The 16,913-nt window shown below is 41.1% G+C and overlaps 1 protein-coding gene and 1 long non-coding RNA gene across 18 annotated transcripts in view; one reads left to right on the top strand and one right to left on the bottom strand.

Moving 5' to 3' along the window:
- Magi1 (membrane associated guanylate kinase, WW and PDZ domain containing 1) overlaps positions 1-16,913 on the top strand; it is a 504,671-nt gene that overhangs the window by 470,930 nt on the left and 16,828 nt on the right. For 5 of the 17 annotated variants that reach the window (XM_090323635.1, XM_090323593.1, XM_090323587.1 and 2 more), the window contains 6 exons: positions 2,355-2,571; positions 5,943-6,026; positions 9,124-9,215; positions 9,959-10,151; positions 12,558-12,863; positions 15,968-16,171. In XM_090323635.1, coding sequence (XP_090179761.1) covers positions 2,355-2,571; positions 5,943-6,026; positions 9,124-9,215; positions 9,959-10,151; positions 12,558-12,863; positions 15,968-16,171 — 1,096 coding nt within the window. The remainder of the gene's footprint in view (positions 1-2,354; positions 2,572-5,942; positions 6,027-9,123; positions 9,216-9,958; positions 10,152-12,557; positions 12,864-15,967; positions 16,172-16,913) is intronic. The other 12 variants (XM_090323644.1, XM_090323608.1, XM_090323601.1 and 9 more) reach the window with 6 other exon arrangements.
- Positions 14,300-16,666, bottom strand: LOC150066655 (uncharacterized). The gene is made up of 3 exons (XR_016533510.1): positions 16,593-16,666; positions 15,960-16,119; positions 14,300-14,436 (listed from the first exon to the last, which is right to left on the bottom strand). It is a non-coding gene; the product is annotated as an uncharacterized LOC150066655 (long non-coding RNA).

Here is a 16,913-nt window from a genome sequence, read left to right as displayed (position 1 = left end):
TGTAATTGATTTTGGGAAGAACATAGAAGGAACTTGAATGATGTGAAGAGTAAAACTCAGAATGCTTCCAAATTCCTGTGTCTTTAGCCCAGCAGCCAGCTTGTTCTCAAAACCAGTGAGAGTTCAGTTTCATCTTTTTTTTTTTCTTGCACATTCTCGGGATACTCCTATTTCTGTTTTCCAAATTGAGGGGCAAAGTTTAGGTGGCATTTAAAAGGAACTAAGAGGTGCAGTTTAACTGAGAAGAGTTTTGCAGTCTCATTCCAAATTCTGTCATTTTGTGTTAAATTGGACCTTAATGAGTCATTTCTTGGGGAGGTGAGAAAGGCTGTTTTAACTTCAAAAGTGGCCCAAGTGTTTTTGGTAGACTGTCTGCATATTCTCTTTATGATGAAGCCATCTTCTCTAGTTAAACTTAGGGGATCTAAATCTTCTGGGCCTTAGAAACCCACAAGGCTGCAACCTATACACACACATGGATGCGTGGGTGCAAACACATGGTCCTTCTCTGCAGCAGAAAGGTCCATCAGTAGTTTAAGCCTCTTGTCGGTGCAGCAGGGCTACCAGAAAGACATTTTTCTCCAGATCAGGACAAGCAGTCAAGTGGAAGGTGCTATAGTGCAATGTTTGTCCCTATCCAAATATCAGTGTCTGCCTGGCATCTTTGCCCACACTATGTCATCTCCTCCAGTGTGAGTAAATCCAGCCTTTGCTAGAGTTTTTACCCGGGCAAGGAATGGTCCTCAAATTTCCCCCAGAGACACCCCAAGTATCATTTCAGATGCCCTACCTTGCCTTCATGAAATATAAACCCAATTTTCCTCACCTTAGAATTCCTGTTGAAACCTGTATTTGGGTCTATAATAATCAAGAGCCAATGAAGTCTGTTCTCTTTGGATGTTCTTCTTCTGATTTTTCTTTCACAGCATGGACTTGAAAGGGAGGAAGAGGAGGAAACTGGGGATTAAAGGAAGATATGTAGGAAAAAAGCAAGGAAGAAGGACCTTGCTTTTAAGCCCATGAATGTTGTGACATGGGACAGGTTAGGCAGAATTTTTGTCTTAAATTATAACTACAAAAAATACATAGGATTATTGATTTAGGAAAAAATGTAGAAATTGAAATTATTTATATTTTCCACTCAGTTATTCTCCATGTGGGCTTATCAGCCACTATCCAGGGACAAGTCCATAAAATGAGAATGGTGTTTTCCTACACTAGTTTTAATGACTAGAAATGTGCTTATTCTTCTGAAATTTAAATAGCGCACCCCTTTGAATATTCCTTGTACTTGGGGCATGTTTGCAAGGTTAGGAAGGCTGACTTCCACAAGATAACTCATAGATAAAATTAGATCTTGATTTTCCACTAGTAGTTTCAACTGTTCAACAAGTAAAACACAAGGACTATGAAGTTGATTGGCTATGAGTTATGAAAGCTCTTCACCTTGTACTTATTCCACACTGAGTACCAGTGCACATATAATATTAGGCATGATTTTGTTTTAACAAATGATTTTTTTAAAATATAAGATCTGGGGTTGAGAGTTTGGCCTAGTGGTAGAGTGCTTGCCTGGCATGCATGAATACCCAGGTTCAATTCCTCAGTACCACATACATAGGAAAAAACAGGAAGTGATGCTAAGGCTCAAGTGGTAGAACCCTAGCCTTGAGAAAGTCCAAGGACAGTGCTCAGGCCCTGAGCTCAAGCCCAGGAGTGACAAATATGTGTGTGTGTGTGTGTGTGTGTGTGTGTGTGTGTGTGTGTAGATAGATAGAGATATAGAGATATATATGTATATATGATCTGATCTCTGTTTCTCCTAATTTAGAAGAACAATGACAAACTATTAAAGAGGAGTTGGGAGGGATTTTATTATTATTATTGTAATCATCATCATAATGATCAAAAGATATAACATATAGAGCCTCAGGAAATATTTTTAGCTCTAATTATATTTCTTCTGGCTATTACAGCCTTCCAGCAAAACTACTCATGCAATTTTGTGTCACATATTTTTGTCAAGAAATAAGGATGTTAAAACTGGTACATTTTGCAGTAAACAAACCCAATGTCTTAGGCGGGAACCTAAGATGAAAACTGGATTTGTTTTCCTGATGCAGTTCAGAGAGAAGCATGGTCTGTGATTATGTCTTTCTGTCTGCCCCGCCCCTCTATCTGTCTGCCAGTCACTTGGTGATTTATCTGCATGCGTTCAGCAAGAGATGGAGAGAGGTGGAAGCTAGAATGCTGTTGATATATTTACGTATTTGCATACAGTAGAGAGGGCACAGACAGGATGGTGGGAAGCACTCAGAGAACTACGGTAATTTCTCGCTCTCCCTTACTTCCAGCAACCACTGGAAAGGAAAGACAGCCAGAACAGTTCCCAGCACAGTGTGTCCAGCCACCGGAGCCTGCACACAGCATCCCCAAGCCACAGCACTCAGGTGCTCCCCGAATATCCACCTACAGAGGCCCCTACTCCAGATCAGACCGACAACTCTGGGCAGAAAAAACCAGATCCTTTTAAAATCTGGGCCCAGTCCAGGAGCATGTATGAAAACCGACGTGAGTAACACCCCAGTTTCTCCCTTGCCCTTATGCCTCTTCAGTTTCAGCTTCTCTGAACAATGGAAGATGAAACATAGTGATAGAAAGTAGAGAAAGATATGTCAGGGTGCAAAGCAGAAGTGTGTCAAGGCAGGTAGAATCTGCGGATGTTCACAAGGTGAGGGGATAGAAATGATCGTTAAACAGATGGCCTGGAGAAAAGTGGATTTATTTTTCTCTTCACTTGTAAAGCAGTGACTGAAAAGAAGAAAGTGATCGCCTCATTAAGTCTTTCTTAGAAGTGAAGATTGCAGTGATGCCCTGAGCACTTCCCTACAATGAAATGTAAATACGACTGTAGGGTAATGGGAAGAAATTAAATGCTTTCTTAGTGATATCTTGAGTTTTAAAAATACTAGTGATCTGTCTTTCTAAGTGTTCCCCTCAAAAAAGAAAAAGCGAACAATATTTATACAGTGGTTGAGTTCTTGGGTTTTATCTTTTCTAGGAAAATGAGCCAGCGATAATGGTGTACTTTGTAATTTGAGTCTTGTAAGCCTGGCGTCCCTTTCAGGTTTAACTTCTGTCTTCTTAGTTATGAAATGATGTCTGAAGACTGTGTCCCATAAACAATACTCATCCTTCTTATTAATGGCAGCTCCTAAAGTGCTTGGGTGATAGGTGGGCCTAAATGGGCTCTCTTTAGGGTGTTGCTATTTCCAAGATTTTTGTCCTGAATATAATTGTTCAGGGAACAGCATGTAACAGACTTGTCCCCTCCTTCTCCCTTTTTGGTTTGGGATGGAAGAGTAAGTGCTAGGGGAGGAAGATGCTGAGTAGAAGGACCTGAGATTAAGGCAGAAGACACCATTTTACCCAACCTGTATGTCCTGGCAACTCCTCAAGCTTCAGGGTGTTTTTTCCCTAATTACAAGCTGTGGTCTTCATGGAGGGTTACAACACAGAGGCTGTGTAAAGAGTAAAGGCACCCCAGCTTTCCATCCACCATCCAGACTTTGTCTTTGCCTTGTCCCTATGCTGGCTGAAGGGCAATCTAGGAGCTTTTAACATTTCTATGACCCAGACAAAGAAAGGAAGTGAGGCTAGCAACCCAGTCTTCGAAGGAAAGTTCATTTCTACCTTTGTATGAAACTAAGCTGTGAGAGCTTCCAGGAATGTTGCTGATTCTATTAGAAGCTGCTCATAGGTGAGCTCTGGTGGCTCACACCTACAATCCTAACTACTCAGAAGGCTGAGATCTAAGGCCCTGTGGCATCATGTCCGTACTTATGCAGACTTCAGAGCATTTCTAGTTTTCAGTTTAGGGACACTGCTACTGGGAACCTGTGGCTCCTGCACACTGGTTTCTTCTTTAATAACAATGATTTCACTTTCAAAAAGTACTGGATAAATGTCTTCTAAAGGGATTAGTTGTGTATTCCCTTCACATTTTTCTCTAACCAAAAGGCTTGTCTAATCGATGGCCCAACTTCAGGGGATGTTGACTAATTGCTTTATTGACCACACTTCTGCCTTCCTCAATACAATACACATTTATGATGGGAGTTTCCCGTATATGAATCTTTCTGTGATTAAAAAAAAAAGTATGTTCTGCACTGTTGGTGAGCCTCTCTACACTGGCAGGCATGTCTCTTGCAGCTCATTTATACCCAGAGGATTTGTGCATCTTCATCTAACTTTTAAGAAAGTTTTAACCAGGGGAAAAATAAATTTAAAAAAAAGGCAACAGGGCTATATAACCAGCCACTGTAAGCTTCAGCCTTGTACAGGTGACAGCCACACTGAAAAATAGTAGAATGGTTCCAGCTTAGATCCTGCATTCTTTTTAAAACACCTAAACATCAGGTGAAGCATCACAGATGAAAATCAATTTCTTTTTTGGTGATTAGAGTCTCTATAATTGAGTGATAGTCAAACCTAATAGATGTTAAAATTCACTGCTGAATGAGAATAATGATGTGGCCTACCCCATGGTAGCTATTCTGGATCTGTCACAGTATTTCTTCTTTCCTAACACTAAAGAACACACCTGCATCAGCCTGGTATTTGAATTCATATTTTATTTCATCACAGATCAGTTTGGCCACTGCCCCAGTGGTTTTATTGTGTCCTTTATAAACATCAGTAAAGAAAATGTACAGTGTGTAGTCTTGAGAAGATGTAATTTCCCTGTCTCTCCCTTTATAATAAAATGAGCAAAGAACTCCAGGAAAAACAAGAAAGTCAAAAAACAATAGCAGCAGCTTAATTGTACATTTTACCCCCAGTTGGTTGGAAATACTTTTGTTAATGGCAATGTAAAGTTGAACACACTTCTGATCACATTCTTTCTAAATGTTTTACAAAACAGTGTATTTTTTTTTAAATGTTACCATCTGCTAAAACAGAATGACTGTCACAGTGAGTCTCAGAATTGCAGATGTGTCAAGGAGTCCCTCTAAAGGGTTTCAGTGTTTAATTAGAAGAACAAAAAAGGCACTGAACTCCTTGACAAGTCATGTTGCCTGTTTTGGATGTTCTCTAGGTAACATACCAGTTATGCCCATACTTTTAAAAATGGTATTGTTGCAATCTGACAGTTAGCTGATATCTAGTAGCATTTACAAAAGAAGTTCTAGGATTAAGGGTGTGGCTAAAATGTCAGAACACCTCTTTATCTGTTTATAGTGTACCTTGAGGAAAAAAATACCAGCTCAAAACTGCCATATGAACTAACATGCAAACATATCTTGCTTGGGAAAAACACGCTCACATATTTGGCATCAAAGACTGAGTATCTATATTGTGTGTTTAAAGAACTCATATGTATGTCAAGATTTTGAGAACTATTCTGACAGTTCCTATTTTTATATTTGTTCAGATCTTGGACAAGATTCTGTGGTTTGCATCTCAAATATGAGACTGTTCTGATATGAACTGCCTAAAGTACACCAGAACAAGCATTAATATAAGAATGAATTCTACCAGGAACTTGATACTCTCTTAACTGAATGTTCCACTATAGCAGTAACACAAATGTACTTCTATTTTCCCTCCCAAAGGTGATATGTGTGTAGATACATTAGTTCCTGACATGACTGAGGCAAGGTCATTCAAGAAGGTGTGCTTTAGAGTCTTAATTAAGTATGAAGAGCCTAAGATAGCAATTGTATCACTCAGTAATACGATGGCAAGTTCCAGCTTTCTGATGAGTAAAGGTCTCGAAACAAAAGTAAGAGTAAAAAAATAAAAGAACAGATATCAAATTATAGTGCTTTAAAGTTCATACCAGCCATTGCACTTTTCCTACCAGTCACACCTAAGTTAAAATGTACTAGCAGAAAGAACATACATGAAGCATTGCCAAAACTGTGAAATTAATATTCCAGCTATGTCACCTTCGCCTGCATCGGGATTGAGCAAAGGTGAAAGAGAGAGAGAGATCAATTCCACGAATTTTGGAGAATGTCAGAGTAAGGACCTGCTGCAAGCTTGTATTTCTCCATTACCATTCATCCTGTTTGATGTTCCTTTCGGCTCGGGGGGGCGGGGGGAGGAGCGGGGGCAGGGTGTCCAGGGAGAAGTTCAGAAAAGAAAAAGAAGAGAAAAAAAGAAACAAAGAATGCTAAGCAAGCATATTGGTGTTCTTTGCAGCCAAGAGTGACAAGATGGCATAGAAAGTGATGTAGTAATGTGCATGTCTTTAGCCAGTCTGGAAATGTGTTGTGTGTCTATAGCAATGGAGACCCCAGGCAGTGTCTCTGTAAACCTGGTGACTCCATTCTTTAAAGTTGTCAAAGGAAGTCTTTTGTCTGCTTTACTGAGCAACCACTGGCACGGCCAAAAGATAGCTTCCTCTACAAGGACTCAATAGTAAATCTAAGGGGCAGAGATTGGGAAAATCATGACTGGAGGCAAACCTAGGCAAAAAGTTTGCAGGACCTCAAATCAAACCAAAATCTGGATGCAGTGACATACACTTATCATCCCAGCTACACTGGAAGTATAAGCAAAAAAACTGTAGTCCAGACTTACCTAGACATAAACCTGAGAAACAACAAAAGCAAAAAGAGCTGGGACTTGGCTTAAGTAGTAAAGCACCTGTCCAGCAAGAATAAGCCCTGAGTTCAAATCCCGGTAATGCCAAAGGAACCAAGAAATAATGACAGTGGGTAAGATTTTCTTACCTCTATAAGATTAATGTCACTTAAAAAATAGTAAATGGCAGAAAAATGGCCATACCCCACTGCTTTCTAAGAACTTAATTCTTATAAAATCGATATGAAACTGAGACTATCAGAAGTATTTCAGAAGCCTCAGTGCCTCCTCTATGAAGAACATGACATGAGAGGAGAGATTTTCAAATACCATAATTCATTTTAGTACTTAGTCCTACAGGTAATATATATATATATATTACATGTAATATTGTGTATATATATATATATTATTTCAATGAATGGCATTTAGGATGAAAATCATTCAGGTGCTAAAATTCAAGTACCAGAAGACTTTCTTTGGACTATATCTGTATGTTTGTGTTTACATCTGTGTTTCCTGGCTCATTGTGATGTCATTAGCATCCTTAGTGTAACTAACTGGGCATATTTCTTTACAACAGGGCACTCTTTAAAGTTTTCCCTTTTCTGTTGATTGTTGAACAGAAACACACACTTGAAGTCTATCAGCCACAGTCCCTCGTGCCATGGTAGCAGACACCTAAGTGTGCAGCAAAGGCCATAAACCTGCTATATTTCATGTCCCTGTGGGATGGGCAAACGATCCTGTGTTAAATGACGCTGAGAGGGAAAAAAAAAATGAGGCTGGGCTGCAGTATCTGTAGAGGTCCTGTCGTTCCCAGAAACACCTTGTACTCAACAGACTTCAAACAGACTATGCCAACAACTCAGTACTAGCTGAAAAGCACCACTATTAGTATAGTAATCTTGCTGCTTGGGCGAACCAAAAAGGAAACACCACTTGATTTAATTGGTTGCTTCAACAAGGCTATTATAGCCATACCCTTTATCTAGCTACTCATAGATAAAAATGTTGTTATCTTCATATGCCTAAGAAAATATTCCTTTCCAGTTGTTTTTCTGGGAGGCCTACAATACATCTGAGCCCATGTTGTGTTGTACTTTTGCGGCTTAGCTGCAAAGACTGGATAAAAAAGCACCCATGTAAGTCCTCCAACTTGTTTTTACCTTTTCATTTAGTTTCCTTCCTCCTGGTACATGTATCCAGCATGCATCAGAAGGTGTGGGGGGAATTACTAAGCCATCCATCCAACATTGCCAACATGAAATCTAAACGTCCACCTTCTTCAATCGCCCATTGTGCAAAATTAGACAATGACAGGAATTAAAGTTTTCCAGCCTACACTCTTCAGCCCAAAATCCAATTAATGAAACAAAACTTGTATGCAGAACAGTATTTTAAATCACTTTAGGACTCACTATAATTAAATTATATTTGTTCTCCTTAAATAAAAGCTATGGCACTTTATAAGCCATAAAATGCCTTATCTATCCATTAAGTAAAAATAGATTTTTTATTGCCCTGGCAAAGTTATGGAGTGATATATAGAATAATTTCATATATAATAAGCATTTTTAATTAAGATTACTTAAAAATGGAGGTATTTGTTTCAAAGTCCTAGACCATTATTGTTATATGAAACATCAGGTTATTACATTAGATAATACATTGGTACTTCTAGTATTGAAATAAGTAAATAAAGTGGAAAGCAGTCCTAACAATAAAGTATGGACAATTTGTTTAGGATTCTTGGGCATCCATGTTTATTTTAAGTATATGGAAGATGGCTATTCTTTGGTCATAGCATTGAAATGTTAACCTTTCTTTTTGGAAGGTTTATGGGCTGTTTTTTTTGTTGTTATTGATTTGTTTCTTTTTTATTAATTACTGGGAATAGAATCTCATGAGTGCCTGGTCAAATGCCCTCCCACTGACCTATGTTTATCTCAACCCTTGAATAATTTCTTTTTGATAAAGATGACCTAACACATCAACTTATGTGTGTTTCTATCTTGATTCAAAGAAGAAAAAGTGACTTTAAAAACGAATTTGAAACTTAAAAGAACAGGCCGTTGTCTTGTTTATAAAACTCTAAGTCGTTTAATGGGACCTCTAAGTCCAAGGATCCAACTCCTGCCCCAGAGAGATTCAGACTTAGACTGAATTCTCTCCATAGACTTTTGCTTTGTGGTGTGGCACATAGTGGTTTTGATTTCCTTAACTCCCTGGCAGCAATATTGAGGAGAGCAGCCAGTGCTAACTCCTGGCTTAGACAGCCATGATGATGGCTCTTAGATCTGGAATTACCAGTCCTTGGAAGATCTGAAGAGCCAGGTAACCTTCTCATTGCTTGCTCCTGTCCAGTGCTGTTTTCTGTGCCACATGTCCAGGTCTTTTGTTTCTGTGCCAGTGTTTGAAAGCTTTTGTCTGCTTAAACATCATCAGTCTTGCTCTAGTAATGTGTTCATCTTAGCAACATTACATCCTTTATCAGTGAAATAAGATCTCTTCCTTCTCCCCCTTCTGCAGTTCCAGATTATCAGGAACAAGACATCTTCCTCTGGAGAAAAGAAACTGGATTTGGCTTTAGGATTTTGGGTGGAAATGAGCCAGGAGAACCTGTAAGTCTTTTCTCTGCTTCTCTCCCCAGCACTGTTTACTAAGACTTCACAACAACTGACAACAGAGGTAGATCATCAAAATTGGAGTCCAGCTAGATGCTTTCCTGGCTCTGTTCTGTCGAGCCGAGGGGGTTTTCGTTGGCTTGTGGGGAGCAAGGTCCCGAAGAAGAAGGAAAGCGAGCTTTTGTAAAGGCTGTTTTGTTGCTCTTGGAGCTTCAGCTTCTTAAGACCCTTACTAGGAACAAGGAACTGGAGGACATATGGGATGGGTGTCAGCTAATAGATCGATGGTCTGATCCCTCTGACTAATTCCATTTCATCTGCCAAAGGTTATGGGCTTGCTATATAGAGTGGATAGTACTGTACTGCAAGCATCAGGCAACGGGAGAGATTTAGAAGGTATGACTCCTGTCCACAAAAGGAGGAAGAAACTCCAAATAAGAGTCAGAAGATAGAATTCCCGAATAGGTCACACTTTCCTTAATTAAAGAACCAATTCAGTGTAACATTGCAAGGGTTGCTGTGAAAGAGCAAAGAGAACTGTACCAGGCACTGTAAGAAATGCTTGTGACATATATACTCTGATTGACATGATCTAGCACAGTGCCTTCTACACAGTAGGTATTCAGTACATTTTTATGGCATGCATGCAGATGAGAATAAATGAACAGAGATGCAAAGGCCATCAAAATAATAGTAAACCAAGAAAGGCATGTTTCATCCATCATCTAATTACTCAACAGATTTATATCGGTCACATCGTACCACTGGGTGCTGCCGACACGGATGGCCGCCTTAGGTCTGGCGATGAATTAATCTGCGTGGATGGGACACCAGTAATTGGAAAATCACACCAGCTTGTGGTCCAGCTTATGCAACAAGCTGCCAAGCAAGGCCATGTCAATCTCACGGTGCGGCGGAAAGTGGTGTTTGCCGGTATGTGTCCCCCTCATGCCTTCAGATGGAACGCTGTCACTTCGGTGCCTACCCCCCCAAGCTTCTATTTTAGCAAATGTTTGCAAATGTGATCCAGTTCAGCATTTCCAGATGGTTCCCTTTCTCTCCACCACTGCAAAACGGTTGTCATTCAAAAGTACTTTAGCGTGGTGCCATTTGCATGAGTTCAAGAAAGACTTGTAAAGGAAAGATTGGTTGAATTTCTATTTCCCATACCTTTGCCTTACAGAACACAGCTACCCTTGACATGCAGTGCTAATCTTCCACAAAGGAGGTCATTAGAAATGTCACCAAAGTTTGTAGAACAAAAAGTAGATTTGTATCAAAAGATGATTTGCCTTGCGTGCAGCCCTCCCATAGGCCAGTGAGCCAGAATCCAGGAGCAGAAGAGCAAGATGAGGTGCTGTGTCCTCTGAATTACATGATAAGAAATATGGTGAATTCTCCATAGCACTAATGTGAGGGTAGCAAATAACAATCTGATAAAAAAAAATAATTGGTACCTTATTTTTTAATTAGCATACCTAATTTAAACAGCCTATAATTAATTACAGAACTAAGATTTTCGAATCCCAGTTGAGAGTCCTACCTAACGTAACCATGGAAAATATTGCTAATCTACTATGAATGTCAGAGGTCATCCTTGGGTGTATTGAGTCACCGCCCTGTTATTTAGCCTAGGCATCCCACGGCCAATGACAGTCAGCTAAACTTGTTACATGCGGTAAGTTGAAAACAGCTTGATTTCCCCTACTCCCATAAAAAGTCATAAGGTAGTGCCATTATTTTATTTGTTTCAATTTGAGTTTGAAAATGAAATCTAACCTTGGTTTTTAGCCTCTGTGTACAGGCACATTAAATCTGTACACAAAGCAAAGGAAGCTTGTCAAAAATGCATAGATAGTGCATGATTCCACCCTGAAGAGTGTTCCAGAGTAGTGAGATTTATACAGGTAAACAGATAGAAGAGTGAATGTGGGGAGGGATGGTGGGAAAGGAAATGAGACAGTTTCGAGTGAGGAAGATGTCTGGGTTCTGGAAATGGATGGTGATGACATTTGCAAAATGGTGTGGATGCATTGACACCACTGAATGGTACATGTAAAAAATGGCTAAAATGGGGATCGGGAATTTGGTCTAGTGATAGAGTGCTTGCCTAGCATGCACGAAGACCTGGGTTCGATTCCTCAGTACCACATACACACACAAAAAAAAGCCTGAAGTGATGCTGAGGCTCAAGTGGTAGAGCTCTAGCCTTGAGAAAGTCCAAGGACAGTGCTCAGGCCCTGAGTTCAAGCCCAGGACTGGCAAAAAAAAAAAAAAAAGGCTAAATTGGAAAATTTTATGTTATCCCATTTTCTTTTTTGCAGTCCTAGGGCTTGAACTCAGGGCCTGGACTCTGTCCCTGAGCCTCTCTGTGCTCAAGGCTAACACTCTTACCACTTGAGCACAGCAGCTTTTTCTGTGTCAGTGGAACTGAGGAATCAAGCCAAGAGCTTCATGCATGCTAGGCGAACACTCTACCACTAAGAGGCATTCCCAGACCCATGTTACTCCATATGGGAAAGGAGAAACAATGGGAGATGAATGGTGATCATTCCATTAAGTCCTACCTCCTGGGGTGGGCGATTAAGAAAGCTTTATTCTTCAGTGACAAAGCAATAGAATTGGAACGGTGACTAAATGTGGGAAGTAGCCAAAGCTGCCAGTTTTGTGCTTAGATACTGACATCTGGAAGCTAGTGAGAGAAGCTGGATGCCTCTTAACAGGTGTCACAAATCCCACACCTGGGTGGGTGGTGGCTGTCATTGCCACTGCCCCTTCTGTGCTTTGGATGTCTTCCCATATGTGCCACCAGTATTTGAGTCCATGTGGGCAGGTCCTGCACGGGCACACAGTGTGGGAGTCACTGTGGTGTTTACCTAAGTGGATATTTCTTGATATTAATAATTCTCCTCACCCCTGCTTCCCATTTCTGTGAGGCCAAGGTACCATCATCCTTTGCTAACTCTGTGTGTGTGTATGTGTAATGTCAGTGCTGGGACTAACATTCAGGGTCTAGGTGCTAACATCCCCCCCACACACACACACACACTTTATTTTTTTTTTGTCTCTTCTGGCTCTTGAGCCATACAACTCCACCTCTGGCTTTACTGCTGGTTACTTGGAGTCTCACAAGCCTTCCTTCCCTGGCTGCCTTTGGACCGCAGTTCTCAGATCTTAGCTTTCCAGGTGGGCAAGGCCACTGGCGGCCTGGCACCTCCTGGGTTCTGGCAGGTCATTATAGCAGGGTGAGGGGTCAGGAGGAATTGAAGGGGGGTGGTGCAGGATGCATTTGGGGGGGTGCGGTCCAGTGTTTGACACATGCCTCTACCTCCCTTGCAGTCCCCAAAGCCGAGAACGAGGTGCCCTCGCCGGCCTCCTCCCACCACAGTAGCAACCAGCCCGCATCCCTGACGGAGGAAAAGCGCACGCCGCAGGGCAGCCAGAACTCGCTGAACACCGTGAGCTCCGGCAGCGGCAGCACCAGCGGCATCGGCAGCGGGGGCGGCGGGGGCAGCGGCGTGGTCAGCGGCGTGGTCAGCGCCGTGGTGCAGCCCTACGACGTGGAGATCCGGCGTGGGGAGAACGAGGGCTTCGGCTTCGTTATCGTGTCCTCGGTGAGCAGGCCCGAAGCGGGCACGACCTTCGGTGAGTGCTGCACACCAATCGCCCAGCTGGCTCCCCACGCGACCAAGAGAGAGAGAGAGAGAGATGCCAAGATCTCATTAACAGAAAAGCTTCATTTGTTTTTTTAAAATTTGGGTCATTAGAGTCTTTATTAGGGATGGGATTTATGTGGTAGTTGGCTTCTTTAATTCTGAAAGCTGAGTGGTTTTTTTTTTTTTAACCCTTTCAAGCTTCCTTTTGCAATAATGAGCCCCTGTATGAAATCTGCCTAAAAAATTTGAGTGGCCTGGATCCCAAGGCAACACAAAATATCTGACCTTTTTGGTTTTTGGCTTTTTTTTTTCCTTTGTCTTCTAATACTGGGGCTTGAGCTCAGCATCTAGTGTTCTTGCTTGCCTTTGTCGCTCAAGGCTAGTTCTCTACCACTCCAGCTCACAGCTCTTCTTTCAGGATTTTGTGGGTTTATTGGAGATAAGAGTCTCTCAGGATTTGTTTATCCAGGCTGACTTTGAACCACTGTTCTCAGATCTCAGCCTCCAGAGTAACTGGGATTGCAGGCAAGAGTCACCAGTGCGCCTGTTAAGTCTGTGAAAGTCTCGCTGGAGAAAGACATTGGTAGAATACCAATTAGAATCATAAATAACAGTGCCCTCCAGAAAGAGCAAAAAGTTCTGAAAATTCCGGACAAACAGAGGCGCTAAGGAGGGAAATACACCCAGGGAAGCTCATCTTTCATTGCCCATGTCCTTTCTCTGTCCCTGTCAAAAAAATTTTAAGTGATATTTTTATTGTTGCTTAAAGATCTTGTTAAAATCTGGGTTGAGAACCATTTGATTTCAGATCTCATCCTTACGTTGGGGCTTTCATCCAAGAATGGAGAAGCAGTATTGTCCTCCTTTGCAAAGTTTAACTCCACTAGGGTGTATGTGCAAAACCAAATGGGACCCCAGATGACTCTGAGACCTAGCCATAGGACCCTGCTCACTGTTGCCATAAACTATGCATATTCATGCCCAGAGTGAACTGCCTTCCCGAGTGGATCAAGTCATCTCCCAAGCATGACTATTCATGGGAGGAGAAGGGTTCAGCAGACATCCATACTCATCCAATGACTTAACTATGTAGAGTCTGATGACCTGTGGCCTAGATTCCCCCCTTGACTAAGCTCAGCAAGGTGCTGAAGTCTCTTGAGAGTTCTAATCTAGTAGAACCCACTCTGTCTCCATTTAAACTCGGAATGTTGCCACAGGCAAAAGCTATCCTCCCCCTAAGTTTCATGATGAGAAAGGGGCCTTCAGCCAAGTCTGTGCATATATGGCTGCAGTAACAAACGTCCATTACTAACCTTGCTTTTGTGAGCTACATCAAAAAGTCATCACAGATGGTCACAGATGAATGAAACCAAGGCAAGATTTTACTTTTTAACTCATTCCAGAGACTTTTCTGCTTAGTTTAAAGAGAAAGGAAGTCATGGGAGGGAGAGATCCCAAGTTGCTTTTTGTTGTTGTTGTTGTGGGTTTTTTCTTTTCTGTTTTCTTTGTTTCCATATACCCGATGATGCTCTTGGCCGTTTCAGAATTCTCCCTTTCCGTTTCTAGAGAGAAAGCAGGCATGTCAGGTGGCAGGCTGTGTGTTATATAATGAATATTGAATGTTCTCACTCACAGTTTGGGCTTTGATTGTTTCCTTTGGTTCTTACAATCACCAAATTGAACTTTCCCTAATACCTTGCATGAGACTATGCAGAGCTTCCTCCATATCTGTATTATTCCTTTCTCAGGTGAGTTGTCGTTGGCAATGAGCTAGATAAACTTACTCAAGACTTTGAATTCCAGTAGGCACACTACAACGTATTTTTGTTGTTGGATTCTAATAAACAGTACACAATCTTTGTTAAAATTTCTCTGACATTGACATTATATCTAATGACAAATCTGTAAGGGATTCTGCTGACATTTCCTGACATAGTTTTATCTTGAGGTCTAAATTATAGTGGAAGAACCTACACAGTTGATTTCACTGTCTCCTGTGTTTGTTCCATCACCTTTTCTAAGAGGTGGCTCAGCTGTCCTCCTAGTTCCCAGAAAGACAAATATTCAACATAGAGGAATGTTTGTAACAAACCCCATTTCAGTCCTCAAAAACAAACTCCTCGCCTTTCTGTAAGTGACAGTGATGAGGGGTTTTCAAGTGGGCTATAGACTGACCTCAAGTGCCCTTGCCCTGGTATTTTATGCTCTATGAAATAATGGTTAACAAGGAAATGATGTAAGGTGAACTAGCCTGAGCCTAGCATTAGGTCTACGTCCTCAGCCTGAGTAGTTACTACACTGTCATATTCCTTTGAGTTTTGGTCCTTTTGGGGGGGCGGGGTGTGAGGCAGGGGGTGACTGCAAAGCTAATGAGGCCATGAAAGAGGAGCTACCCTCACAGCATGTGCAATGGACGTATTGAGCAAAGGGATACAATAAGGAAAAATAAAGTGCCAAGGTTGAGTTTTCTTGGCTCATTTCTCATAGTTAGGGTCTTATTCTAAAGCTTTCAGCATTCTGAAGAGGAGGCAGAAAGTTGTGGTTGATCCATTAGGTGTTTTCAGATTGAGTGGCTGCTGCTAGCAAACTTTTAGGCCTTGCCAAAAGCCTGTGATTATTTTTCTAAATGGAGAAAGAACAAAACATTGGCAAAAGCTTAAGCAACAGCTGGCAAGAATGAAGCAACGCAAACCCCAGAATGAGCAGAAACATCTATGCCAGCTCTAGGTCTTACATTTGCAGTCCTCAAATAAGCCAACCACCAATCATAGTGGTGCTTTTCAAGACTTTTTGAAGATCCCAAATATCCCAAATTTTGTTGTTGTCATTTGAAAGAAGGAAGGAGGGGGGTCTTCCCATAATTTGAAATCAGAAAAAGACTGTAGCTATGAACTCTACTTTTAGGCCTGTTGCTTCTTACACCCTGAAAATTGCCAATGTTTTGACCATCGGCTCAGAGCTCTCCTTTAATAACATTTGCTTAATGCTTTAATTAATTAACACTTAACCTTCTCTTTCCCTTTTCAACCCTTTTTCTCCTCCCTCCACTATATTCCCATGTAACTTAAAAAAAATTAAAACTCACTATCAAAGCAGGCAATGCATGTGTGGCTATGCCTCACAAAATAGGTCGGATTATTGAGGGGAGCCCTGCCGATCGCTGTGGCAAGCTGAAAGTAGGAGACCGGATCTTGGCAGTAAATGGATGTTCCATCACCAACAAATCCCATTCAGACATTGTCAACCTAATCAAGGAAGCGGGAAACACAGTTACCCTCCGCATCATTCCTGGGGATGGTAAAGTATATCTATTTTCTCTTCTCCACCTCTCCTCTCCCCTCTAAACTTTCGTCTCCTCTGTTCTGCCGTACTCTGCTCCGCTTTTCTATCTCCTTCCTCTCTCTTCTCTCTTCTTTCCTCTCCTCTTATTCTCTTTTCTTCTCTCCTCCTCCTCTTCCTTCTCCTTTTCTTCTTCCTCCTCCTTTCTTCTCCTCCTCTCTATTCTCTGTCTCTTTTTCTCTCATTGCTGTTCATGTAATTGAGTATTGTTGGTTTAGAGGCAGCTTTATCCATCCCTAACTGAACATACTCATTGAACAAACATGAGCCATAATACTAAACCATTCCTCACCCTCTTATCTCATTAATATTCTAGCCCTATGACCTTGTTTGGCTGTACATGTAAGATCTCTTGAACTTTCCCCAGTTTATTACTTACTTATTTTTCTATTCCTGCCTTCAAAACTGCCTAATAGTTTTCAAACAAGTAGTGAAGATCCCCTTATGTTCTAGATGGAAATTATTAGTAATTGTTTTAGTAGAATCCCTGGAATTTAATTATATGGTCGGTGACATCACAAAAGGGAACTGTGTATTTTTTAGAGTAAGTAAATATGAATTTCCTTTATAGTAAGTGAATTTTGTACTTAATGGGAGAATCTTAAGGTTTGTGCCTGTTTGATTTTTTCCTTATTTATAAATGTGAATGAAAAAAAAGTCTAGATTTTGATAGATTCCTTCTACACTAAATTGAACTGCT

Source organism: Megascapheus bottae, chromosome 2, assembly GCF_031878675.1.
Source record: "Megascapheus bottae isolate mThoBot1 chromosome 2, mThoBot2.hap1, whole genome shotgun sequence".
Taxonomy (NCBI): domain Eukaryota; kingdom Metazoa; phylum Chordata; class Mammalia; order Rodentia; family Geomyidae; genus Megascapheus; species Megascapheus bottae.
Note: the sequence above shows the minus strand (reverse complement) of the source record. Positions and strands in the feature narration are given on the sequence as shown.